The sequence below is a fragment of the Salvelinus sp. IW2-2015 genome, linkage group LG28, assembly GCF_002910315.2.
Source record: "Salvelinus sp. IW2-2015 linkage group LG28, ASM291031v2, whole genome shotgun sequence".
NCBI classification, from domain to species: Eukaryota; Metazoa; Chordata; class Actinopteri; order Salmoniformes; family Salmonidae; genus Salvelinus; species Salvelinus sp. IW2-2015.
Genome location: NC_036868.1, coordinates 14,692,744 through 14,718,464, shown reverse-complemented (window position 1 = coordinate 14,718,464; position 25,721 = coordinate 14,692,744). Strand labels below are relative to the sequence as shown.

General features: G+C 44.6%; 2 protein-coding genes across 4 annotated transcripts in view; both read right to left on the bottom strand.

Moving 5' to 3' along the window:
• The window catches only part of vash2 (vasohibin 2), a 61,427-nt gene extending 53,583 nt beyond the window's left edge, over nucleotides 1-7,844 (bottom strand). The window contains exons 1-2 of one of the 3 annotated variants that reach the window (XM_070435710.1): nucleotides 6,857-6,946; nucleotides 4,779-5,085 (exon numbers count right to left, since the gene is read on the bottom strand). Coding sequence is in view for 1 of the 3 variants with exons in the window: in XM_023974170.3 (XP_023829938.1) it covers nucleotides 6,857-7,171 (315 nt within the window). In the remaining 2 variants the exon portion in view is untranslated. Of the gene's footprint in view, nucleotides 1-4,778; nucleotides 5,086-6,856 lie in introns of all 3 variants that reach the window. The other 2 variants (XR_011474332.1, XM_023974170.3) reach the window with 2 other exon arrangements.
• Nucleotides 7,845-8,574: 730 nt separating this feature from the next.
• On the bottom strand, nucleotides 8,575-25,704 carry flvcr1 (FLVCR choline and heme transporter 1). Its single transcript, XM_023973864.3, has 10 exons — nucleotides 24,280-25,704; nucleotides 23,946-24,090; nucleotides 16,395-16,535; nucleotides 15,774-15,841; nucleotides 13,360-13,463; nucleotides 13,021-13,131; nucleotides 12,224-12,329; nucleotides 11,506-11,617; nucleotides 11,244-11,311; nucleotides 8,575-10,568 (listed from the first exon to the last, which is right to left on the bottom strand). The coding sequence occupies exons 1-10, from the start codon at nucleotides 24,949-24,951 to the stop codon at nucleotides 10,482-10,484; spliced, it is 1,614 nt and encodes a 537-aa protein (XP_023829632.1). The 5' UTR covers nucleotides 24,952-25,704; the 3' UTR covers nucleotides 8,575-10,481.
• Nucleotides 25,705-25,721: the final 17 nt, after the last annotated feature.

The window sequence follows — 25,721 nt, the reverse complement described above, 5'->3', positions numbered from 1 at the left end:
CTGAGAGCCTGGAATAGAACAGAATTCTGCTGGGTCAGGGAAGGAATATGGGGTGATTCCTTTCTCCTTTCCCTCTCTTTATCTCTCTCTCTCTCTCCACAGCATAGAGAGCGATGAGTGCTAACTGAGGAAGGGACCTCGTAGTGTCTTGGGATCAGACATTTTCTCAAAGTGTAGCCTACCACACCACTTATAGAAATGTAATAACACTTCATTGATAATTATTGGAACAATATACATTTGATGAAAACATTGATTTTGTTATTTAGACACAGTGTTACTGTTTAGAGTGTTTAGTTGAGTGCAACACACAGTCCCAAATCACCCTGTGTAATTAGCTGTCATCCTTCTCCTCTTTCTCTCCTTCCCTCTGGAGAAGAGGAGGGCGCCTTGCGGAGCCCAGAGAACTACTGGAGCTGAACGAACGAGTGTGTGATTCACATCTTTATTCCTCATTATAAGGTGTGAAAGAGGTTTTTATAAAAGGGGGACAATTACGCAGAGGGATATGGAGAGCTTGTGGCAGTGGCACAAGCTTTGAAAGTAGATTGAATTTCAGCCTCAGCACTGCAGTAAGTTGGATAGTAATAACACCTGGCGAACTCASTGAGCAAGGTTGAGGCTGACAATTCATGGTCTGTCTGTGTCACGCCCTGACCATAGAGAGCTGTTTATTCTCTATGTTGGTTGGGGCGTGACAGTGACTAGGGTGGGTTATNATTCTCTATGTTGGTTGGGGCGTGACAGTGACTAGGGTGGGTTATCTAGGTGATTAATGATCTATGTTGGCCTGGTATGGTTCCCAATCAGAGGCCGCTGTTTATCGTTGTCTCTGATTGGGGATCATATTTAGGCAGCCATTTCCCCGTTGTGCTTTGTGGGATCTTGACTATGTATAGTTGCCTGTGAGCACTATAGTAGCTTCACGTTTCGTTTTGTTTTGCTGTGAGTTTCACCTAGTAATAAAAAGATGTGGAACCCAGATCACGCTGCGCTTTGGTTCAGTTATTATGACGATCGTGACAGAAGATCCCACCAACAAAAGACCAAGCAGCGTGCCCAGGAGGAGGAAGTATCCTGGACTTGGGAAGAGATTCTGGATGGGAAGGGATCCTGGACTTGGGAAGAAATCCTGGCAGGACAGGATCGCCTTCTGTGGAAGCAGACGCAAGCGGTGAGGGAAGAACAGCGACGATGCCATGACGCAAGACCAAAAGACAGCCCACAAAAAAAATATGGGGGGGGGCACACAGAGTGGTCGGCGTCGCTGAGGGGTGAGACAGAGACCGGGGAGGAATATTGGGACAGATTGAGCGAGGAGTGGGCGGCGAAAGTTGAGGGGAGTAAACCAGAGACTGTCAGTGAGTTGAGGGAGAATGTGGAGGAGAGAGAAATGAGAGAGTTATTGAATTGGTGGAGGATGCGCGACATTTGCCCTAAGGAGCATGTTATCGATTTAAAGCCACCTGAGTCAGCTCTCCGTACTCATCCTGAGAAGTGTGTTAAAGTTCCGGTACAAGTGATGCCGGCTATACGCACCAGGTCTCCAGTACGCCTTCCCAGCCCAGTACGTCCTGTGCCAACTCCCCGTACTCGTCCTGAGAAGTGTGTTAAAGTTCCGGTACAATTGATGCCGGCTATACGCACCAGGTCKCCAGTGCGCCTTCACAGCCCAGTACGTCCTGTGCCAACTCCTCGTACTCACCGTGTGAAGAGTGTCATCGTTCCGGTACAATGTGTGCCGGTTCTACGCACCGTGTCTCCAGTTCGCCTCCACAGCCCGGTACGTTCTGTTCCTGCTCCTCGCACTCTCCCTGAAGTGTGCCTTCCCAGTCAGGTACGTCCTGTACCTGCTCCTCGCACTCGCCCTGAGGTGCGTGTCACCAGCCCGGTGCCACCTGTACCGGCCCCACGCATCAGGCCTCCACAGTCCAGTACGTCCTGTGCCTGCTCCCCGCACTCGCCCTGAGGTGCGTGTCATCAGCCCGGTGCCACCTGTACCGGCCCCACGCATCAGGCCTCCAGTGCGCCTCCACAGTCCAGAGCTTCCGGCGACAGTTCCCAGTCCAGAGCTTCCGGCGACGTTTCACAGTCCGGAACCTCCGGCGACGGTCCACAGTCCAGAACCACCAGCAACGGTCGGCGGTCCAGAGCCTCTAGTGACGGTCTGCGGTCCAGAGCTTCCTGCGACGGTCGGCGGTTCAGAGCCTCCGGCGACGGTCGGCAGTTCAGAGCCTCCGGCGACGGTCGGCGGTCCAGAGCCTCCGGCGACGGTCTGCGGTCCAGAGCCTCCAGTGACAGTCTGCGTTCCAGGGCCTCCAGCGGGGATTCCCAGTCCAGAGCCTCCTGCGAGGGTTCCCAGTCCGGAGCCTCTGGCGACGATCTACGGTCCGGTTCCTCCGGTGACGATCCACAGTTCGGTTCCTCCGGCGACGATCCACGGTCCCGAGCATCCGGCAACGATCCCCGCACCAGAGCCGCCATGGAAGATGACGTATCTGCGAGCGGAGTGGGTACTTCGCCCCGCACCGGAGCCGCCCCCGACGGTAGATGCCCACACGGACCCTCCCCTATTGAGTCAGGTTTTGCGGTCGAAGTCCGCACCTTTGGGGGGGGGGGGTTACTGTCACGCCCTGACCATAGAGAGCTGTTTATTCTCTATGTTGGTTGGGGCGTGACAGTGACTAGGTGGGTTATCTAGGGTGATTAATGATCTATGTTGGCCTGGTATGGTTCCCAATCAGAGGCAGCTGTTTATCGTTGTCTCTGATTGGGGATCATATTTAGGCAGCTATTTCCCCATTGTGCTTTGTGGGATCTTGACTATGTATAGTTTGCGATTTATTGTTTTGTTTTGCTATGAGTTTTACATAGTAATAAAAAGATGTGGAACCCAGATCACGCTGCGCTTTGGTCCAGTTATTATGATGATCGTGACAGTCTGTAGCTGTACTGTATGCTCCTCACAGGTGGACTTGCAGGAATTAAAAGATAGTTCAAAGAGGGACTTTCTCCCTTTCCGTCCAGCTGTCCCTCAMCCCTTCTGAATCTTTTCCCCAGCTTTAGAGAGGTCTTCTGTGGCTGAAAAGGGCGACCTGCCCCGTGTGGTGGATCTAATCTAACTTTACATCCCCAGGACACATCAGTGAAACTTGAGAGAGACAGCCAAGATGTGACTGCAGCACCAAACACCCTGGTCATTTGTCTCTCTCCAGAAGACAGTTGGGCATTGGTCAGAGACTATCTTTAGAGCATGATAGCTTGCGRTTTTCATGTGGTGTGCATGTAAGCAGAGCCTGTGTAACTACTTATTTACAGTTACCAGAAAACATTAGCTTGAACCTTCTCCCATAGGAACGCAACAAAAACAAATACCTCTCTTTATGTAATGTTGTGTTGTCTCTCTTGTCATGATGTSTGTTTTGTCCTATATTTTTATTAAGTTTATTTTTAATCCCAGCCACGGTCCCAGCAGGAGGCCTTTTGCCTTTTGTTAGGCCGTCATTGTAAATAAGAATTTGTTCTTAACTGACTTGCCTAGTTAAATAAAGGTTAAATAAAATGTCAATAAAAATAAAAATGATTCTTCATACAGTAGCACCACGTTTGGAGATCAGTTCAGTTCTAACCAAATCCTGTCGTGATGCAATGTGATTTGGTGTTTGTAGAAAATACATTTCAATGTTGTTAATACACAAAGTAACAAAAAACCTGATCTAATTTTGCAACAAATTTGCAGCACACAGTAGAATGTTCGCCACAAGTTTACAAGAATCGTTTGCCAGAAATTCACAAGTTGCCGCAAAGTTTTGCTATAAAACTAAATAAGAGCTTTCTGCAAACGTGCATCAAATTGGCCAAAKATTTGCCACAACGTTTTTCCAGAAGCCCGTTTTTTGGTAAGGGTGAGGTGTGTATAATGTACGTTTGAAACAGAAAGGAAGGCTTTGGTCTGAAAGCCTGTTKAGTTTCCTGTACAAAGCTTTATGGAAACAATTAGGCGATAAAGATTATCCTAGACTCAAATCCCAGATGGTGGATTAGTTCACTCACAACCAACCCCTTCAAATAGTCAGGGCAAAAGACAGGCACAAAGCTCAAGCAGTGGTGTTACCATTCCTGACACCATAAATAGAGAATAACAGAGGAATACAGCATTTCAGGAGAGTAAAATCTGCTAAATTCTTACCAACATGCCATTTGGGTGAGACACTGGAACCAGATTTACAAAACAATGAATGACAAAATCATTTAAATCCTAACCTTTTCTAAATGCAAGATGAATGGATGCAATGAATGGATCATGAGACACACTTTGATCACAACTCCTCAGAGTGTGTTAGTTTGCATTCAGTGCTGCAGGGAGATTGAGATTTCACAGGTTTCTCTCTGTAGCCTATAGCTCTATATGAATACACGTGAACTCCAGACAGCACTGCAATGCTCATTCCTCCACACAGTCACCCAGACGCTGGCCCTGGATTTGAGATTGTCCCTGAGCTGCATTGCTGTAACTCCGCCCAATCTCCTTAATGAGTTAGCTAGCCCAACACCTGCACCTGGCGATCACAGACTGGTCGGGCAGGGTTCACTGTTACTTCTGGGATATTAATGACTCCACTCTCCTTTCACACTTTTCAGGCCATTTGTGATTCTCAAAACAGTTTTGGGTTACTGACTAATATACTGAACAAAAATATAAACGCAACATGTAACGTGTTGGTCCCATGTTTCATGAACTGAAATAAAAGATACATTTGGCAGTACGTCCAACCTACCTCACAACCGCAGACCACGTGTAACGATGCCAGCCCAGGACCTCCACATCCAGCTTCTTCACCTGCGGGATCGTCTAAGACCAGCCACCCGGACARCTGATGAAACTGTGGGTTTGCACAACTGAAGAATTTCTGCACAAACTGTCAGAAACCGTCTCAGGGCAGCTCATCTGCGTGCACGTTGTCCTCGCCAGGGTCTTGACTGGCAGTTTGGCATCGTTACCAACTTCAGTGGGGAAATGCTCACCTTCGGTGGCCACTGGCACGCTGGAGAAGTGTGCTCTTCACAGATGAATCACGGTTTCAACTGTACCGGGCAGATGGCAGAAAACATGAATGACGTTGTGTGAGTGAGATGGTTTGCTGATGTCARCGTTGTGAACAGTGTGCCCCATGGTGGCAGTTGGGTTATGGTATGGGTAGGCATAAGCTACAGACAACGAACACAATTGCATTTTATCGATGACAATTTGAATGCACATCAACATGACGAGATCCAGACGCCCATTGTCGTGTCATTCATCCACCGCCATTACCTCGTGTTTCAGCATGATAATGCACAGCCCCATGGTGCAAGGATCTGTACACAATTCCTGGAAGCTGAAAATGTCCCAGTTCTTCCATGGCCTGTTTACTCACCAGACATGTCACCCATTGAGCATGTCTGGGATGCTCTGGATCGACGTGTACGACAGCATGTTCCAGTTCCCGCCAATATCCAGCAACTTCGCACAGCCATTGAAGAGGAGTGGGACAACATTCCACAGGCCACAATCACCAGTTTGATCAACTCTATGTGAAGGAGATGTGTTGCGCTGCATGAGGCAAATGGTGGTCACACCAGATACTGACTGGTTTTCTGATCCACACCCCTACTTTTTCTTTAAGTACCTGTGACCAACGGATGTATATCTGTATTCCCAGTCATGTGAAATCCATAGATTAGGGCCTAATATGTTTATTTGAATTGACTAAATTCCTTATGTGAATTGTAACTCRGTAAAATCTTAGAAATTGTTGCGTTAATATTTTTGTTCAGTGTAGTATGGCGTAGCAATGTGGAATACAACTACAGTCTCCTATTCACTTAGGTGTAGTCTATAGATAGTGTTTTCTTTTTTTATTTAACCAGGTAAGTCAGTTAAGAACAAWTTCTTATTTACAATGACAGCCTACCAGGGGACAGTGGGTTAACTGCCTTGTTCAGGGGCAGAACAACAGATTTTTACCTTGTCAGCTCGGAGATTCAATCCAGCAACCTTTCAGTTACTGGCCCAATACTCTAACCACTAGGCTACCTGCCGCCCCAATTAAGGCAGTGTGATGGACATCGGTATGATATGACATGAGTGAAATCCCACAGCACTGAGCAGGCCTACAGGTTTCTCAGCTAAAGACTGCTATTGTGGACTGCAAAAAGGTAGTTGATAAGACACCCTGAACATAAAAGAAAGTGTCACTGTCCCTTGGTGATACTATACAACACTCAAGCAGCCTCTGGTCATAATTCCAATAACTAGTACAGAGGCAGCATCAAGAAAGGACACAGTCTGGGGCAAATACAAAGATTCCTGTGTGCATTGTCATATCCTCTGCTATTTATATTGCCTACAGTGTGCTATGAACTTGGGCTTTGCCATCACATGTACTAATTTCCAGTGTACCAATTAGTGATGCTCCAGAGTCTCCTTTCTCAGCCCAGTCCCACTCCCACCAATGACAGCAAGAGAAAGGCTCTCAACACTGGTCCCCGCTTGGTGACATTTCGGTCCCAGTTATATCTGGACTCTGATGAAATTACTCAGAGACAATGTAGTGTCCTATTGGAGGCCAGGGGCAGGCTGAAATAGTCTGCATGGCTTAAATTCATTCTTCATTCCTCATCAGGATAATTAGGAAAGAGAAGACTTTCAGGAGGAACTCTTTAACTCATCCTGCTATTGTCCTGTRAACATTTGTTGATGGATTCTTTGCATAGATCGAATTTCAAATTATGTCTGTTGGTTATAAMATGGTAATTTCCCTGGATTTTATGTCAATATAACTGCTTATTTGTCTGGCTTTAAGGCTRTACTTACTTTAGGAAGGTATGCAGCATTCCTTATCTTGCTAATGTCTTGTCCATCAGGGTGTACTTTGGCCACATGAGTCCACATCCTCTCCCAAGTGACACCGTCAATGGGAAAACCAGTTCTGTTCACGTAAAATAGCACCCCCCCATCTTTCTCCTCTTCCTCTCCCGATGAACGTCCAGCGTTGTTGGGGGTGCTAAGGGTAGCAGATTCAGCACCCGGGCTCGAGATGCAGTACGTACTGCCACTGGTGCTTTTGGATCGGTGCCTCCCCATTTTAGCTGCAGGTGAACTAGTGCTAGTGGCGTTGGGTCCAGTCATTGTTCAATTCAAAAGTGGGGGTCCTGGCAGATGGCAGCCCGTGATGATTTGTTTAGCCTTTGTCAATAACCCAGGTTTGCTATAACAAACATGTTGCTGTACCAATATCGACTCCCGTACATCCATATAAAGGATACTGAAATCACATATTAACGAAATTATTTTTGGGGGCACGTGTCAAGCTTTATAGGTARAAATGCACCAGAAAAAATATGCATTTCATATATTTAGCTAAGCATAATCTTTAGCCATTAAAAAGTCTGAAATATATAGGCTAGCAAGAAATCAAACCCCAAAGCATAGCCGACTAAAATACCGCATTGTGTGAGGACCATTCATAACAATGTAGTTTGCTAGTTGCCCGTAGTGGAATATTCCCCGTTTGGCTTCCTCCTCCGTAACTTCATCCTTTGCTCAGAAAACTGCGGGGGCAACTGACTCCCACTGCTGACCTCTGCTATGCATTCCGTTCCGTTCGTAGTCTACTACATATTTTCCCAATATCGAGTAGGCTGTCTATTCGAAAGCTTCGTCCTCATGATGAAAACTCCTCTCTGGTAATTTAATCCTCCATCACATGGTTAATATTTTGGGATTAATGATTTCACTATGTTATTCTGCCTATCGTAACCCCGGCAGCCAGCCGTGTTCTGAATGATTTCATTGGCTGTACCAACAAAGAGAAACGGATTTAAGTAGCCATAACAAATAAGGAACGAGTCCCTTGCTGTGATTGGTGGGGATTGCGGATGAGGGCGTCAACAAGTGAAATTTGCAACAAATGGGATATTTTTTATCAACGCCCGGTATTGTTTTGGTCAATATTTTTTAAATTATACTGTTATTATAACAGTGAACAATGTAAAAACTTCACCCGATTCAATTTAACAAGTGGTGTCTGACGTGAAATGGTCAGTGGCTATTTAGAAAATGATATTGGCTTCTTTCAGCAAGCAATGTACATGTTTACATATTGTCCAAGATTATCAAGGGCCAAATTATTAATGCAGATGGCAAATAAATGTCATTTATTTATCAAATTTCCCTAGTGGGATATCAAGGTTACTCATTTAGAAATATGAGAATAAGCACTCCAGTAACAGGTTAGTTTGCCAAATACGCCCTCTTCTGGACAATGTCAGCCAAACGCATATTCCAACTCTATTGGTCTAACTTTCTCTACACGTTTTCCAGTATTGGGAAAACCTAAATGCTAGCATTTCAATCACTTAGAATACTGTCACAAAACATTATTAGAATACACCATATGCTTATGAAAATGTATTGGTCACCACATCAGGGCACTATTATTACAATATCTAGGTCATTAGCTAAAAGTCTTCTGTGACACCTCATGACTACAATTAATAAAACATATACAGAATTACAACATCCACTGACTATAGTAGCTGAGCTAAAAATCATTTTATTGTATTGTTTACACTGTGTTTTATGTTTTGATTGCCACAGTACATTATCTGCAGATAAGYAAGTACACGTGCGACTCCTTACCACCGACAAAAGCCCAAAGACAAACTACAGAGGCAAAACTAAAACCTAATTTTTACAGTACACTCTGGGGCACCTTGAAGGGATTGTGCAGGAGACACATTCTATAGCAGCTGCATTGTAACAGTGTTGGCATTGACTGTGGATTACTTTGCGAAATTATAAATCAGGCTGTCGAGACTTTAGACAGTGGTGTGTCAAAGCCATATGTTGTATTGAACAATACTGTAAGTATAGTTCAAGGTGCGGATGTACTCATTTTCAGTTGGGAACAATGATTCAATTCAATGGTCTTGGTAAATGCAATACATTGAAATAAAGATGAATAAATAATTGAAAMAATTATAACCACATTGGTATTAGTGAACTATCAAATTTAGAAAAAAGCAAGGAAATGTTATGAATGTTAATAGAGAAATGTTACTTCATCATTATTCAGAACTACATAAAACGCTAGAAAAGAGAGGAATACATCTGTCAACCAAATAAATGTATTTTTCTACGGTCATAAGAAGCTAAATAATAACATTTGATACGCTAATATTCATAATTATAAGCACTAATTTGGACATATCCTGCAGGAAGCAACCATTTAAAAACATTAAATTGTTTTTGAGATAGCAGAAACGCCTATGGGTTGGATCTTCTGATTATTGATGGGATGATATTACTTATTCCCGTTAAAACAAAGGAAATACAAGAGCCAAAATATAGCGGTTTAGAGATGTGCTGGGAAATGCCTAGTCAGTTGTCCAACTGAATGTATTAAACTGAAATGTATCTTCTGCTTTTAACCCAACCCCTATGAATCAAAGAGGTGCGGGGGGGCTGCCTTGATCAAAATCCAAGTTTTTGGCACCCGAGGATTAACTGTTTTACTGAGGAGCAGAACAACAGATTTTTACCTTGTCAATTCAGGGATTTGATCCGGTTACCGTCCCAACACTCTAACTACTAGACCACCTACTGTGCATAGTCTTTATAGCCACAGTTTGAGCTATATAATCCACTGTGAAGGTTTGGAGCTATTTTAATTGTAACGCTGCAGTCATTATCRCTSCTGTTTGTGCTTCATCATCCACTCAGCTTCCTTAGTATTTCCACAGAATCCCTCTGGGTGGCGCTGCTATACCATTAGCTACCTATCTCGGCAGAACTGTTATCTGTGCCATGTATTCAACAAAGTTGTCAACATTTTAACACTTTCAAAAGCATGCATGTAAGTAATACACTGAAATGTAGATTGTGCATGTTGCACATTTGTCATATGCATTGTGCATCTTAGTGCGTCATATTTGGTCCATATTTGTATGAATGGCTGACATGTCGTAGAGAACAAAACTGGCACTGTTAAACTGCATTGTCATGCAATTAAAATAATGCAGCATCACAATAATAACATCACCATAATGACAACAATGTTCTTCCTCACAGGCTAAGGCAGGTCAGAGATCCTACATTATATGTCCCTTTTGGTTTTGTATAATGCCTTAAATAAGTTTAAATAAGCAGCACTTTATGAACCAGCGATGATGACAATTGTAGAGACAGAAGGGGTTCATCAAGCAAAAGAAGGAGAGGACTATTGGAAGTTAAAAGGTGTATTTAGGTGCTTATAGTTTACCTATGTATAAACAAATCATGGCTTGGCTAAAACCACTACAGTACAAACATTATAACACATTACAGTATACAATCCAAAGAAAAGGAGATKTCAAGTAACCTCAGTAAATGTTGTTGAATGTAGGCCTCTGAAATGTTCAGTACTGTTGAGCGACCTGACCCCCCTGTCCTTTTTGGATTAAAGTGAGGTCTCATGGGAAAAGCTGACTGAAGTTTCCATCTTGACGCCATTGGTTGGCTTGTCTGAAGGGCACTCGGTAGGGACCTGAGACAGCAGAGAGAAATATATCTTTAATTAAAGTATTCTATTCTCCTTTCATGAGACAAAGAGTCTTCTCATCACTCAAGTAACAAGTTGTAACAATGTTATCAGCCAATCACTGTATATTAAACCAACATAGTGGGGTACATAATCACAGTGATAAATGGTATTCTAGTATCCCATAACAACATCCTACAGCACAAGTTTTCAGACGCCCTATACTGACGTCAGCAATGTTCCTGGGAACTATAAAACTATAAATCTTTTCAATAGATATGCAACATGACTACTACTATACATCTTTTGTCTAGTGACTGCCTGAAGACTATTCCAAATAATCCATGGAAAACAAATGTATTAAATGATTAATTTGCTTTGCCCAGCACGCAGCTCTCGACATGATAAAAATGCACATTAGATGAGCCCAGCAGAGGTCAGTGGCTGAGACACTGCAGGACTTTTCTGTCATTTGAGGTTTGCCCGGCCCTTGATGTTGGGGATCTCATGAGATATGAGACAGCTTTCACAATGGCTGTCAATGTGAAAGAACAAACAGACGAGTGACCTGACATCTGCGTCATTCAAGGAAAAGTGATTAAGAGGAGGCTGACCTTTCAGGAGAAAGAAAAGTAAAATAGAACATCTCTCTCTGAGGTAAATGGACAGAATGTGACTTACTGCTTGAAGATTTCTGTGGTCCATGCCCATATTGACGTTGTTTCTTCTCAGTTCTGATTTTATTAAGGCTGAAATAAACAAGTGAAAGTAATTAAGAGAGCCTCATCAAAAAATATATAAACATACAACGTTGTGGTGTAGCCTACATAGTATTGCATTGTATTTTATCAGCCTGTATCAGTTTTCATAGCAGAAGGTGGATCATATGAAAGACACCCACACTCCACAGAACAGATCAGAACAGACCAGAGAGCCAACCAACCTGTGAGAAAGATGCCCAGGAAGATCCAGACACAGAGGAACAGGTTCCCAGCCAGGGGGTTGTAGTCTGTTGTTAGTCTTCCCTGGATCAACGTGAAAATAATCCCAAAGATCTGAGGGAGGAAGGAGACATAGGAGGTGAGCAACGCACTATACACCTGTAGTGCCTCAAGGGTACACTCTTAGAAAAAAGAGTTCCAAAGGGGTTCTTCAGCTGTCCCCATAGGAGAACCATTTTTAGTCCCAAGTACAACTATTTTGGGTTACATGTAGAACCTTCTGTGGAGGAGGTTCCACATGAAACCCAAAAGAGTTCTACCTGGAACCAAAAAGGGTTCTTAAAAGGGTTTTTCTATGTGGACAGCCGAAGAACCATTATTGGTTTTAGATAGCACCTTTTTTTCCCCAAGAGTGTATACAAGTTTATAGTGACTAACAAAACAGATCACCAAACAAAAAACTTCTCAGACGCCCACTTGGCAAAGAAGCTAAATAATTTTATGAAGAGCTAGAATAGAAAGTAAATGTACTATGCAGACTTTGTGTGGGTAGGCAAATATTACATAATACACTATTGAGGGGAGGACACACGCTGTGGTGCACGGGAATACCCAAAAGTATTTGCCTGAAAATATCACTGGAGGCAGTTGAGCATGGTTCCACAAACAAGAAAAAAAAATATTCATGATTGTTTAGATGATCATGTGTCTGACGCTTACCTGTGCAAATGCATTAAGAAGACCAGAAGATGTCCCTTCCGATTCAGGATACGTAATTTCAACCCCAAATTCAAATCCAAGCGGCAGGTAACCAGTCATGAAGAACCTACAGAATAACAATATCATATCAGTGAACCATGCCTGCCCTCAGGGAAAACACACTGCTTTATCTTGATGCCCTTGACGTTGATAATTGTTGAACATAACCAGGGCCAGACTGGCCATATGGTATTTCTGGAAAAAGCCAGATTGGCAGGGTCCATTTTTAGCCCAGTGGGCCTGTCCAGTTTAGATTTTTTTGCACAAAATTCTCATTATCTGGCTAATAATGGGGGCCTCAAGGAATAAAATGGGCCGGTGTGTTAGAAATGCCAGAGYAGATTTCTGGTTCCAGTCCGCCCCTGAACAATACATAAATAATAGAGACATTGCATGAGTGACTGTTTACCTTCAGAGCATACAAGATAACGAGAAGCTGATGTCCAAAAGGTCATTAGACCATGGCATGGAAAATAAAATAAGAGGCTTGCATTTGAAATGTCCTGAATGACACCCTACGGTTCACTACCTTGTCATGTAGACACAATGTGCAACATGGGCTATCATTACTATTTTACTTCATAATTATCATTTCAATAAATTCTTTACAATCTGATAGGAAACCATTTCCTTTGTGGTTACAGGATCCTTTCCGGTTACAAAGATGTCAGTTACACAAATGAGAAGCGTCTCTCAATGATGATGCTAGACAGTCTTTTTTTATCTAGTTCCAACAGAGAGGTTATCTCCAGCCATACCCCAGCACGCCGGCAGTGAAGAACACCAGGTAGATACTGTTGAGGTCCAGAGTGAAGGTGAACACCAGCATACCAATGAAGGACAGGATGTAGACAAACAAAGTGGTCATTCTGAAGAACAATCACAGGACAGAACATTTATGTAAATACAAGTGGATACATTCAATACCGAGAGTTTCACAACTAAAGAGGCAATAGGGAGGTACCATGGGCAGGGAAAATGTACAATATTACTCCCACCTTCATCATTCTCTATGTCTCAGGGAATTACATAGCCTAAATAAGTTTACTTTATTATTAATTACTTTATAGCTTACTGTAAATGTCACTGATACCTACTTGTAGGTTTTGGTGTGATCCAGCCACAGTCCACAGATGATGGAGCCCACCATTCCAGCCACCACAAGGGTGAGACCAATCCTGCCTGCATTCAGTTCTTGGTTCTGGGGTGAGGAGGTTAATGTTAGTGTAGGGTAAAGCAGGCTTTTCAAGGGACATGTGCCACACTATYATATTCACATGAAGACCCATGGCTAAGAGCATTTAGTTAAAACTTGAGGCTCATGAGGACTCCAGACACAATATGGTCTGGATGCATGTATGACCTTACATACAGTACCATTCAAGGGTTTTCTTAATTTTTTTACTATTTTTTTCTTTATTTTTTTACTATTTCTTTACTATTATAGCAAAACTATGAAATAACACATATGGAATCATGCAGTAAGTGTTAAAAAAGTGTTAAACAAATTAAAATATATTCTATATTTGAGATTCTTCAAAGTAGCCACCCTTTGCCTTGATGACAGCTTTGCACACTCTTGGCATTCTCTCAAACAGCTTCATGAGGTAGTCACCTAGAATGCTTTTCAATTAACAGGTGTGCCTTGTTAAAAGTACATTTGTGGAATTTCTTTCCTTCTTAATTCATTTGAGCCAATCAGTTGTGTTGTGACAAGGTAGGGGTGGTATACAGAGTAGCCACCCGTTGCCTTGATTACAGCTTTGCACACTCTTGGAATTCTCTCAACCRGCTTCATCTGGAATGCTTTTCCAACAGTCTTGAAGGAGTTCCCACATATGCCGACTTGTTGGATGCTTTTCCTTCACTCCAACTCATCCCAAACCGCTGAGGTCGGGTGATTGTGGAGGCCAGGGCATCTCATGCAGCTCTCCATCACTCTCCTTCTTGGTCAAATAGCCCTTACACAGCCTGGATGTGTGTTGGGTCATTGTCCTGTTGAAAAACAAATGATAGTCCCACAAACTGCAAACCAGATGGGATGGTGTATCGCTGCAGAATGCTGTGGTAGGCATGCTGTTTAAGTGTGCCTACAATTCTAAATAAATCACAGTGTCACCAGCAAAGCCCCCCCACACCATCACACCTCCTCCTCCATCCTTCTTAGTGGGAACCCCACATGCGAAGATCATCCGTTCACCTACTCTGAATCTCACAAAGACACAGTGGTTGGAACCAGAAATCTTACATTTGGTCTCATCAGACCAAAGGATAGATTTCCACCGGTCTAATGTCCATTGCTCATGTTTCTTGGCCCAAGCAAGTCTCTTTTTCTTATTGGTGTCTTTCAGTAGTGGTTTCTTTGCAGCAATTCGACCATGAAGGCCTGATTCATGCAGTCTCCTCTGAACAGTTGATGTCGAGATGTGTCTGTTACTTGAACTCTGTGAAGCATTTATTTGGGCTGCAATTTTCTGAGGCTAGTAACTCTAATGAACTTATACTCTGCAGCAGAGGTAACTCTGGGTCTTCCTTTCCTGTGGCGTTCCTCATGAGAGACAGTTTCATCATAGCGCTTGATGGCTTTTGCGACTGCACTTGAAGAAACTTTAAAAGTTCTTGAAATTTTCCGGATTGACCTCATGTCTTAAAGTAATGATGGACTTGTGTTTCTCTTTGCTTATTTGAGCTGTTCTTGCCATAATATGGACCTGGTCTTTTACCAAATAATATCTACCGTATAACACCCCTACCGTGTCACAACACACCCTGATTGGCTCAAACGCATTTAAAAGGAAAGAAATTCCACAAATGTACTTTTAACATGGCACACCTGTTAATTGAAATGCATTCCAGGTGACTACCTCATGAAACTGGTTGAGAGAATGCCAAGAGTCTGCAAAGATGTCATCAAGGCAAAGGGTGGCTACTTTGAAGAATCTCAAATATAAAATATATTTAGATTTGTTTAAACCTTGTTTGATTCCATATGTGTTATTTCATAGTTTTGATGTCTCCACTATTATTCTACAATGTAGAAAATAGTAAAAATAAAGAAAAAGTAGGTGTGTCCAAACTTTTGACTGGTACTGTACATGATGTATCGGTTTAGGGGGTACGGTTCAGGGATTTATGGAAAGTCTGGTGGGAAAGTGATGTTTATGTCATCTGACATGTTAAAGTGAGAGAAGGCTGCTACTAGAGTTCACAGAAAGTTGCTTGTCTTTCAGTCTTTTAGCCAACCCTGATTGACTCTCTCCTCCATGGGTAGCAGGCATGCGTAAAAAGCGGATAATGAACTTCAAAGCGGGAGACAATGGATTCGTGCCCTGTCATGGTTTCCACTCTCATTTAACTCYATCTGTTTACAGAGAAAGCCTTTTCCCTAAAGTCTTTACTACTGTCCTGTTCAAGAGCTTGTGTTTGATCTAGCTATGCATGTAGTAAATCAACTTATCAAATCATCTTCATTTTCAGTCATTGAAACACGCATCTTTTGTACTCCACTTACCTCGTAACAAGCCATAATCATCTGATTGAGAAGTGTTGACACAGAGTAGAAAGAACCAGTCATGATACCTAATAGAAAATGGGGGAAAAAATAGATTTCTTTCAATGTTTCATCCCGACATAGTGATATCAATTCCAAGAATCTATGTAGTACACACAAAACCATGAAAATTACTGAACACCAACAAAAGAAACTCTCTAGAGGTCAAATCCAAGAAACATACATAACTGTACTGAGCACTGGGCAGTCAGTCTGCCTTGGGGTGCATGGGGTTAAAGACAGATGGATCTCATAATGGAACAAATATCCCCAGCAAATAATCAGTGAATGAACAGAATGCAATAACAAGAGACTCTGGTCCGCACTCAGGATAACTGGCCTGGCCCCAGATCTGTATGTGCTTCGGCCAAATCCTCCAACTTTATTTGTCATGTAAAAACACGTTTGGCGTGATAACAAACCCAACAGATGAGTTTGCTAAAGCACAGACCTGGCAATTAGTCAGGTGTCTCACCATAACATTAAGCTTTGTGTTACAGTGGAAATAACATGGTTATAGTAAGTGTAGCAACAACATAAGGAGCAAAATAAGGTAAGATTATGGTAAGTCTGGTGTCTCACCATAACTGATGAGCAGTAGGATRAAAGGTTTGTTCTTGAACAGGTTGATGATGGACTGTCTGTAGGAGTAGTCTTCAGGAGCACAGTCAGGCAGGACAGCCTGAGCTTGGCTGGGAGGTAGTGAGGGTCTGTCTTTCATGACTAGGAGAGAAGAGACATAGTCAACACTAACACTACAGCTTTACAACATAATGGCCAGGTATTTGTTTCTTGCTTCAAATGCACTCAGTAGCTTATGACTGTAATGACTCATTCCTGATTTTGCAAAACACTATCACAGCTTATTGTGAAATAAACACAAATTACTTACTCGAAATTCGTGACAGGCACACTTTGTATGTATTACACAATTTTCTTCACAGTGCATTTTGTGTGTATTTCTTTCTTCATAATGCATTCGTGTACATTAAACGAATTCCAATTTGTTGTGGCTAACTTTATCTAGGTGGCTAACGTTAGCTAGACGGCTAACGTTATAGCTCGGCTAGGGGTTGCTAGACGAGACGTTCGCATTATATGCCCACCCATCCTCAATGACCAACCTCCTTCCTATCGTTTCTGTCTTAAGTAACCTACTGTCTTTATCTGTGATTGAAATTCACTGTATACAAAATGTTGTACTGCACACAGAAAATTACACATTTTCTTGTGCCTGTCAAAAATGTCCAATAAGTAATTTGTGTCTATTTCACAATAATCTGTGATACTGGGTTGGATTTACTGTGGTATATTTGCATGGTTGTATGGAATGCGTAGCCTATAGAAAATCTACAGTGCCTTCAGAAAGTATTCACACCCCTTGAATTTTTCCACATTTTGTTGTGTTACAGTCTGAATTTAAATTGATTACATTTAGATTTTTGTGTCACTGATCTAGACACAATACCCCATAATGTGAAAGTGTAATTTTGTATGTAGAACATTTTAGAAATTAATAAAAGGACCACAGGAGGAGGCAGGTGGCTGGGTCCAGGGGCAGGCAGGTCATCCACAGGGGGTCCAAAAAGGCAACAGTACAGGCAGGGAAAAGGCTAGTAACGTCGTCCGGGAGATCAAGCAATAGGTTGATAACAGGAAATCCGATAGGCTAAAGTACAGGCAGGGAATAGGTAAAAGGCGTCGTTAGTGAGGCAGGCAAAAACTATCATACACGGGAGGAGTAAATTACGGGACAAACGGAGCTCCGAATAGAAGTGTGTCACAAAACAAACAATACCTCACAATGATGGGGTGCAAAGAACTGAACTAAATAGTGTGTGATAAGAGTGGAGTAGGTCGGCAATGTCGGTCAATGAACCGTTTCTAGGAGAAGGAAGCTTGACGGAGGTGCCAATGTGCGGTCTCCCAAACCTGCTCACTCCGTCGAAACCCCTCATCGATGGCAGGCACAGTTGCGGGCTCTGTCTCCCATGGGAACACGGGGGGTTGGTATCCGATGACACACTGAAAAGGAGTGAGAAATGCACCAGGGAGTTCTGTGCGTATTCGGGCCAGGCTAGATAGCGACTCCACTCGTGTGGTTGGTGGGTGCAGTGTTGGCAAAGGTACTTCCCCATTTCCTGATTCAGGCGTTCCGTCTGCCCGTTGGTTTGGGGATGGCACCTTAGAGATGAACTGGGGTCCCCGATCCGACATGATGTCTTCCGGGATCCCATACAGACGAAACACCTGTGGAACATGCACTCGGCCATTTCCATGGCATTAGGTAGATGTGGAAGGGGGATGAGTCGGCACATCTTGGAGAACCGGTCTACTACAACTAAAACAGTCGTGAAGCCCAAAGAGTCTGGCAGATTCATGAGGAAATCCATGGCGATGTGGGACCATGGTCTGTGTGGTGCAGGTAAAGGCTCGAGCTTACTGGTAGGTAGTTGGCAAGGGCTCTTTTCCCATGCACAGACGGGACAACAAAGAACGTAATCTCAGACATCTGCTGTTAGGGATGACCACCAGAACTTGCGTGTCAGTAGCTCCGTGGTCCGGGTGATCCTGTGATGGCCAGAACTCAGTGAGGTATGGCACCACTGCGTTAGTTGGGGTCTGACAGACGCCAGAAAGTAAGTCTCGCCTGCAGGGGTGTCGGGAGGTGCTGGGTCGTGGCGTAGGGCCTCTTGGACGGCTGATTGGCTTTCCCACTGTATGCGTCCCACGACACAAGATGGAAGCAGGGAGCTGGGTTAGAGGAACGGGAGTCAAATAGACGGATAAGGAATCACCCTTCACATTTTTCTTGCCGGGCAGAAGGTGAAGTTGAATCGGGTGAAGAAGAGTGCCCAGCGAGCATGTCTGGAGTTGAGCCTCTTAGCACTTCTTAAGTACTCCAAATTGCGGTGGTCGGTAAGGACAAGGAATGGGTGATAAGCTCCCTCTAACCAGTGGCGCCACTCTTCAATAGCCAGCTTAATGGCGAGGAGCTCTTGGTTCCCCACATCATAGTTCCTCTCAGTGGGTGACAGTTTATTGGAAAAGAAGCCACATGGGTGTAATTTGGGAGGTGTCCCTACCCGCTGAGAGAGAACCGCTCCTACGCCGACCTCGGATGCATCAACCTCCAGAACAAAAGGAAGGGTAGGATCTGGCTGCCTAAGGATGGGTGCTGAGGTAAAGAGGCGTTTCAAGGTCTCAAATGCAGTAAGGGCGGTGTCGGTCCATTGGAGGGTACAGGTTTTTGACTGGTGAGAGCTGAGAGAGGAGCGGTTGTGCTGCTGCAGTTTCGGATGAACCGGCGGTAGTAGTTGGAGAATCCTAGGAAACGTTGTAGTTCCTTTACGGTGGTAGGTTTGGGCCAGTTAAGCACGGACGTGACTTTGCCTTCGTCCATGTTGACCCCTTCTGGTGTCAACACGAACCCTAGGAAGGTTACCATAGTAACGTTAAAGGTGCTCTTCTCAGCCTTGACATTAAGTTGGTAGTCCTGTAGCCGTTGGAGGACCAGTTGCACATGCTGTATGTGTTCTGCAATGGAGTGAGAGTAGAACAAGATATTGTCAATGTACACGATGAGGAACTGGTTGATCATGTCCTGGAAAACTTCATTCATAAAAGGACCGGAGGACTGTGGGAGCATTGGTGAGACCGTAGGGCATAACCAGGTATTTGTAGTGACCCATAGCGGTGATGAACGCCTTCTTCCACTCATCCCCACTTCGGATACGGCCCAGGTTGTAAGCACTACGTAAGTCCAGTTTGGAGTAGATGGTAGCCTGTCCAACTTGTTCTAGTGCGGCCAGAAATCATCGGGAAGTGATTCTTGATGGTAAGGTCAGTGAGGGGTCGGTAATCTATGCAGGGACGGAGACTACCATCCTTTTTTCACAAAAAAGAAACGGGATGCAGCCGGAGATGTGGATGGACGGATGAATCCCATGTTGAGGGCCTCTTCTATATAGGTGTCTATCGCCTCATTCTCTGGGATGGACAAGGGGTAGATCCGACCCTTAGGGGGCGAAGTCCCAGGAAGGAGGTCGATTCGCGCAGTCCTCCGGGCAATGAGGGGGCAGAATGGATGCCTTTTTCTTGCTGAAGACACTCAGGAACTGGGCATATACAGGTGGGATGTGGGTTGGAATGGCAGACTCCGATCCTTCTATAGAGGTGGCTCGACAAGGTAGACTGAAGCAGTTCTTAAAACAGGTGGGAGACCATGACAGCAGTTCCCCTTGCCGCTGGCAGGGTTGTGAAGGCTTAGCCAGGGGTGACCGAGGATGAGGGGTTCCTTAGGCGAAGGCAACACCATTAACTGAATGACGTCAGAGTGAAGGAGGCCAATCTGAAGAATGATACTTTCGGTCATGCGAGTCACAAGACCAGTGCCGAGAGGTTGTCTGTCCAGCGCATTAATCCTAAAGGGAGGATTAACAGGGATTAGTTTGACTCATAACTGTTGTGCCAATTGTTCGTCAATGAAATTACCTGTTGCTCCCCGAGTCCACTAGTCCCWCCACAAACTGAGTGACCCCATTAGCAGAAAGAAGAGCCAGGATACCAAACTGCCTTTTGGTAATATTCAAAAACGTAGAGGTGCTTACCTGGGCAGAAGTGGAGGGGTTGTGGTCACCCCCTCGTGGGGGGCGAATCGGACAGCTATTGAGTAGGTGGTTACTCTCTCCACAATAGAGGCACAGGTTTTCACGTAACCTCCGATGTCTCTCGGCAGGCGTGAGAGGGGCGCGGCCGAGTTGCATGGGTTCGGGGCTATTGGACCATGGTGGACGAGAGAAGGGCGTGGAAGACTCGCAGGCCATGGGCAACTGTATAGGTCTGCAGTCCACCAGTAAGTTGCCAATGGATATGGATGTATTGGTTTAGGTCAGTTAAATCTCCTCTGCAGGCCAGTTCGGTCTGTAACTTCCGATTAAGACCCCTCCGGTAGACTGTAAGGAAAGCTGGTTCACTCCATCCACTGCCGGCAGCCATGGTGCGGAACTCAAGGGCATACTCAGTGGTGAAGCGACGGCCCTGTTGCAGCTCACATAACAGGTTCCCGGTGTGACGACCTGAAACTGAATGGTCGAACACCTCCTTGAAGAGGGCGTGGAAACGTGATTCAGAGGACAGATCAGAACTTTGAGCGGCCCACAGGGCTGTGACCCAATCCAGAGCTGTGCCTGTGAGTAGGGAGATGACGAAGTCCACCCTGTCTTTGTCAGAGGTGAAGTCAGCGGCGTGATGGTCTATGTACCGGTTACATTGCATGAGGAATCCTTGACATTTCCCTGGGGAGCCGTCGTATTTATTAGGCATGGATATGGAGGGGGAGATGAACGAGAGGAGGCTGTGGCACCTGATATCGGTGAAGCAGGARTGGACTGATGGAGGTCGCAGAGTTCATCGATTCGTTCCTCCTGTCGGGCTAGATGTAGCTGCAGCTCCGCTGAATCCATCTGTCGTTTTTGGTGAGGTATTCTGTAATGAACACGATGGGAAACAGAGAGCTGGTTTCAAGCGCAGGGCGCAGCAGGTGTTTATTGCAAAGGACCACAGGAGGAGGCAGGTGGCTGGGTCCAGGGGCAGGCAGAAGGTCATACACAGGGGGTCCAAAAAGGCAACAGTACAGGCAGGGAAAAGGCTAGTAACGTCTTCCGGGAGATCGAGCAATAGGTTGTGTGGTGGAAGAATCAGAATTAGTTGTGTAACATAGATAATTAAGATGTCTTATCTGCATAATATACTTATGTGATATACTTGTTATTAGAATGTATCCCTTCGGACTCTGGTGTTGGCAGTTGCACTTCTTCCATCAGCTCGGGCTCAGTCACCTGGGGCCCAGAGAGGGGAGAGGTCAGGCTTATCTTTCACATGTCCCTGGTGCTATGCAGAATATCAGAAAGGGAAAACAACAGGAGAGAACATTGTCTTCATATGTGAATGTGTCTACCTATTCTTAAACCATGTGAAGGGATGGCGTGATTAATGAGGAACCAATTACTTGTGTCCACAATGTCTGTGCACCAGTCACTCCCTCCTTTGGCAGTGTGGGATGTGTATGGTCTGGAACCATTGTATGTCATCTCTGATGTTGCACTTATCCTGGGTTACACGGAACCCAAACCGGCTGTGCGCGTGCGCTATCGTGCATACATTTATTTTGTCCCCCCACACCAAACGCGATCACGACACGCAGGTTAAAATATCAAACAAACTCTGAACCAATTACATTAATTTGGGGACAGGTCGAAAAGCATTAAACATGTATGGAAATTTAGCTAGTTAGCTTGCACTTGCTAGCTAATTTGTCCTATTTAGCTAGCTTGCTGTTGCTAGCTAATTTGTCCTGGGATATGAACATTGAGTTGTTATTTTACCTGAAATGCACAAGGACCTCTACTCCGACAATTAATCGACACATAAAACGGCCAACCGAATCGTTTCTAGTCATCTCTCCTCCTTCCAGGCTTTTTCATCTTTGAACTTATATGGTGATCGGCATCCAAACTTTCATAGTATTACTACACCGACCGGCAACACAGTTCGTCTTTCAATCACCCACGTGGGTTTAACCAATGAGGAGATGGCACGTGGGTACCTGCTTCTATAAACCAATGAGGAGATGGGAGAGGCAGGACTTGCTGCGCGATCTGCATCAGAAATAGAAAGGAGTTCTATTTTAGCCCTTGGCATCGCAGACGCTCGTTGGCACGCGTGAGCGGTGTGTGTGCAATAATTGAATAATATGGATTTCTAAATGTATTTTGCGACGCTCGCGCACGCGATGTGTCCGGTCTGGTCAGCATGTTAGTGTATGACCTAGAGGCTCACTCCCCTCAGTGAGCTTGTCCAGGAGTGGGGTCAAGAAGGGCTTTTACTTGAGATGGGAGTATCTAGAGTTGACAATTGAGTTATGCCATTGGATGAGTTGGTGGTTTTGTGCTATGAAGTACCAGGAATGAAATTGGAGCCTCGTCTTAGGGACCAAGATGAACGATAATTTATAGCGAATTCTATCTGGCTACGGGATACTCCTTTCTCATTTTAAAAGTCTCACCTTGTGACCCGTTCAAAACATCTCTGGTTTGTTATGTCGACTAGGTGGTGGATCTTGGCTATAAAAGACCTTTGTACTTTTGTCTCGCCGCTTTTCAACGAATCATCAGAGACGGTGATTCGTCGACCAGCCATTGCTATTGCAAAGCTCTCACTACTAAAGACTTAGTTTATGTATAACTCTGACTTGTGTGATAAGTCATACTCGGGAGAGAAGACGGTCGAGAGCCATGCGTCCTCCAAAACACAACCCAACCAAGCCGTACTGCCTCTTGACACAATGCCCACTTAACCCAGAAGCCAGCCGCACCAATGTGTCGGAGGAAACACCGCACACTTGGCAACCGTGTCRGCGTGCACTGTGCCCAGCCCACCACAGGAGTCTAGTGCGCGATGGGACAAGGACATCCCTGCCCAATTGTGCGCCACCCTATGGGTCTCCCGGTCGCGGCCGGCTGCGACAGAGCCTGGACTCGAACCCAGAATCTCTAGTGGCACAGCTAGCACTGCGGTGCAGTACCTTAGACCACTGCGCCACTCAGTAGGCCGGGGTGTGAATACTTATGTAAATTCGATACTTCTGTATTTCAATTTCAATAAATTTGCAAAATATTTTAAAACATGTTTTCACTTTGTCATTATGGGGTATAGTGTGTAGATGGGTGAGCAATTTTTTTTGATTAAATCCATTTTGAATTCAAGCTGTAACACAACAAAATGTGGAATAAGTCAAGGGGTATGAATACTTTCTGAAGGCATTGTAAATGCAGTCGTCTGGCCCTATGGAGTTAGTTACTACAGTGACTAAATCAGGGTTCTCCAACCCTGTTCCTGGAGAGCTACCCTYCTGTAGGTTTTTGCTCCAACCCCAGCTATAACTAGCTTATCAACCAGCTAATTATTAGAATCAGGTGTGCTAGATTAGGTTTGGGATGAAAACCCACAGGACGGTAGCTCTCCAGGAACAGGGTTGGAGAGCCCTGGACTAAATGATGTGCTATCCATCGGATGCATTTCTGCACAACACCATTCCAGATGGCATGATGAGGCTTGTGTCAACTTACTTACCAATTACAGTCAAGATGAAGAAAGCAGTGGAGACTACAGCCGTCCCATAAAACATAACGCTGATGTTGTGTCCCATCAGCTCTATGTCTTCCACAGTGTTGGGGACCAGAACAGGTGGAAGCAGGAAGCCAATGGCAGTGCCCAGCTAGAAAGGGATCAGACCATTACATCAATGTCACATATTCCATCAAAATACAGAAATAAATGGTTATGGTTATTTTTATACAGCAGCATAAACATGTACATCATAAGCATGCAGGCCTACAGTTTACAATATGATTAGGCTAAAGGATTCAATAGGTGCCACCCATATCATGACTCAATACACACGCACCTGGTTACCCAGCACGGCAGTGGCACATGCAGTAGACACCTCCTTCGGGCCAAACCACACTGATGCAATCTTAGAGGGCAGCCCGAGAATGAAGACTTGGGCTATGGAACATATTATCTGTCCGGTCATTGTCACACCGAACAGATCTGGCCGGACGCTGGCGCATTTCACCCAGGCACCGACGCAGTTCAAACCCGCGCCCATAAGGGCTGTCAGTTTCAGTCCTTTTTTATCCAGTAACCATGTTGCCGGGAAGATCAAAGGCACATACGCGACCATGTATACAATTGACAGCCAGTCGATCTTGTCGCTGGATACATTGTAGAAGTGGGTAAAAATGTTGGTGATGATGCTGTACTGGATCCATTGAAATGCGTTGACGAGGGAGTAAAAGCTGAACACAGCTAAAACGGCGAATCTTCTCCAATAGAGTTTCGTTTCGATACATTTTTCCTCTCCAGGAAGCATAGCCTGCTTCTCACCTGGAGGGATCTCTTGTTCCAACGCCTTCGAGTCCAGTTCTGTCAGATGTGCCGATCCATTCGTTAGATCGGTGTACTGATCCCCTATTGGGACTGCCCCGTTATGCACCGAGCTCTTGCATGAGATGTCTATTTCGTCAGGTGCGTTGTCACGTCGCAGATGCTCCTGTACCAACTCGCCAGCCACCATGATGCTGCGCCAACGTCGCCTATCTCTATAGCCTATACCCTAAACTCAGGAAGCACGTTTACGCAAAATAGGGCAGATCCAACATTCAGTTAGTAGATAATACAACTMTTCACACCGTTTTATGAATAAGTCATTTTAAAATATTGTAGGCTATCTATCTGTATTCGCTCTCATAAGCGCCTTCTTTCGCATGGTCCTGCTATAGTCTAGTATGTCCGTGCCGCTTTTGTTCAGTGCATGGGAGTGGAGAGTACTATAAGGCAGGGCGCATTTACATCAGACAACTCAAATATAGAGGCCTTCGGATGATGACTCCGACCAATCAAAATACCTGATTTGGAGGGCTATGGCGGTTATTATCCCCAACCAGTCCGGGACATGTGAATGGAAGAAGTGCTCACCGGCCTCTTTATGCATTCAAATAAACTGGATAATTTCTTCAATAGAATTGAGGTTGTTCAAAGGTGTATGTGTTCATTAGTGACACATGGTCTCCTCATTATCTCTCCCTAATCCTAATCTTAGGTTAACCTAATAGACCTGCCTAGCATATACTGTACAGTAGGATACTCGCACTGAAAAACAAACGATTGAGACAATCTATGCATAAGATGTGTAATAAAATCATCCACCTCAATGACATAGGCCTAACAAATCCATTTTCTCTGCTAATTGTAGACCTTAAATTTGTAGATGGGATGTGAATTTACACTTTTATTCATTATGTTTTTGAAAATGCGGGTCTTCAATTCRTCCTCAGATTTACCACG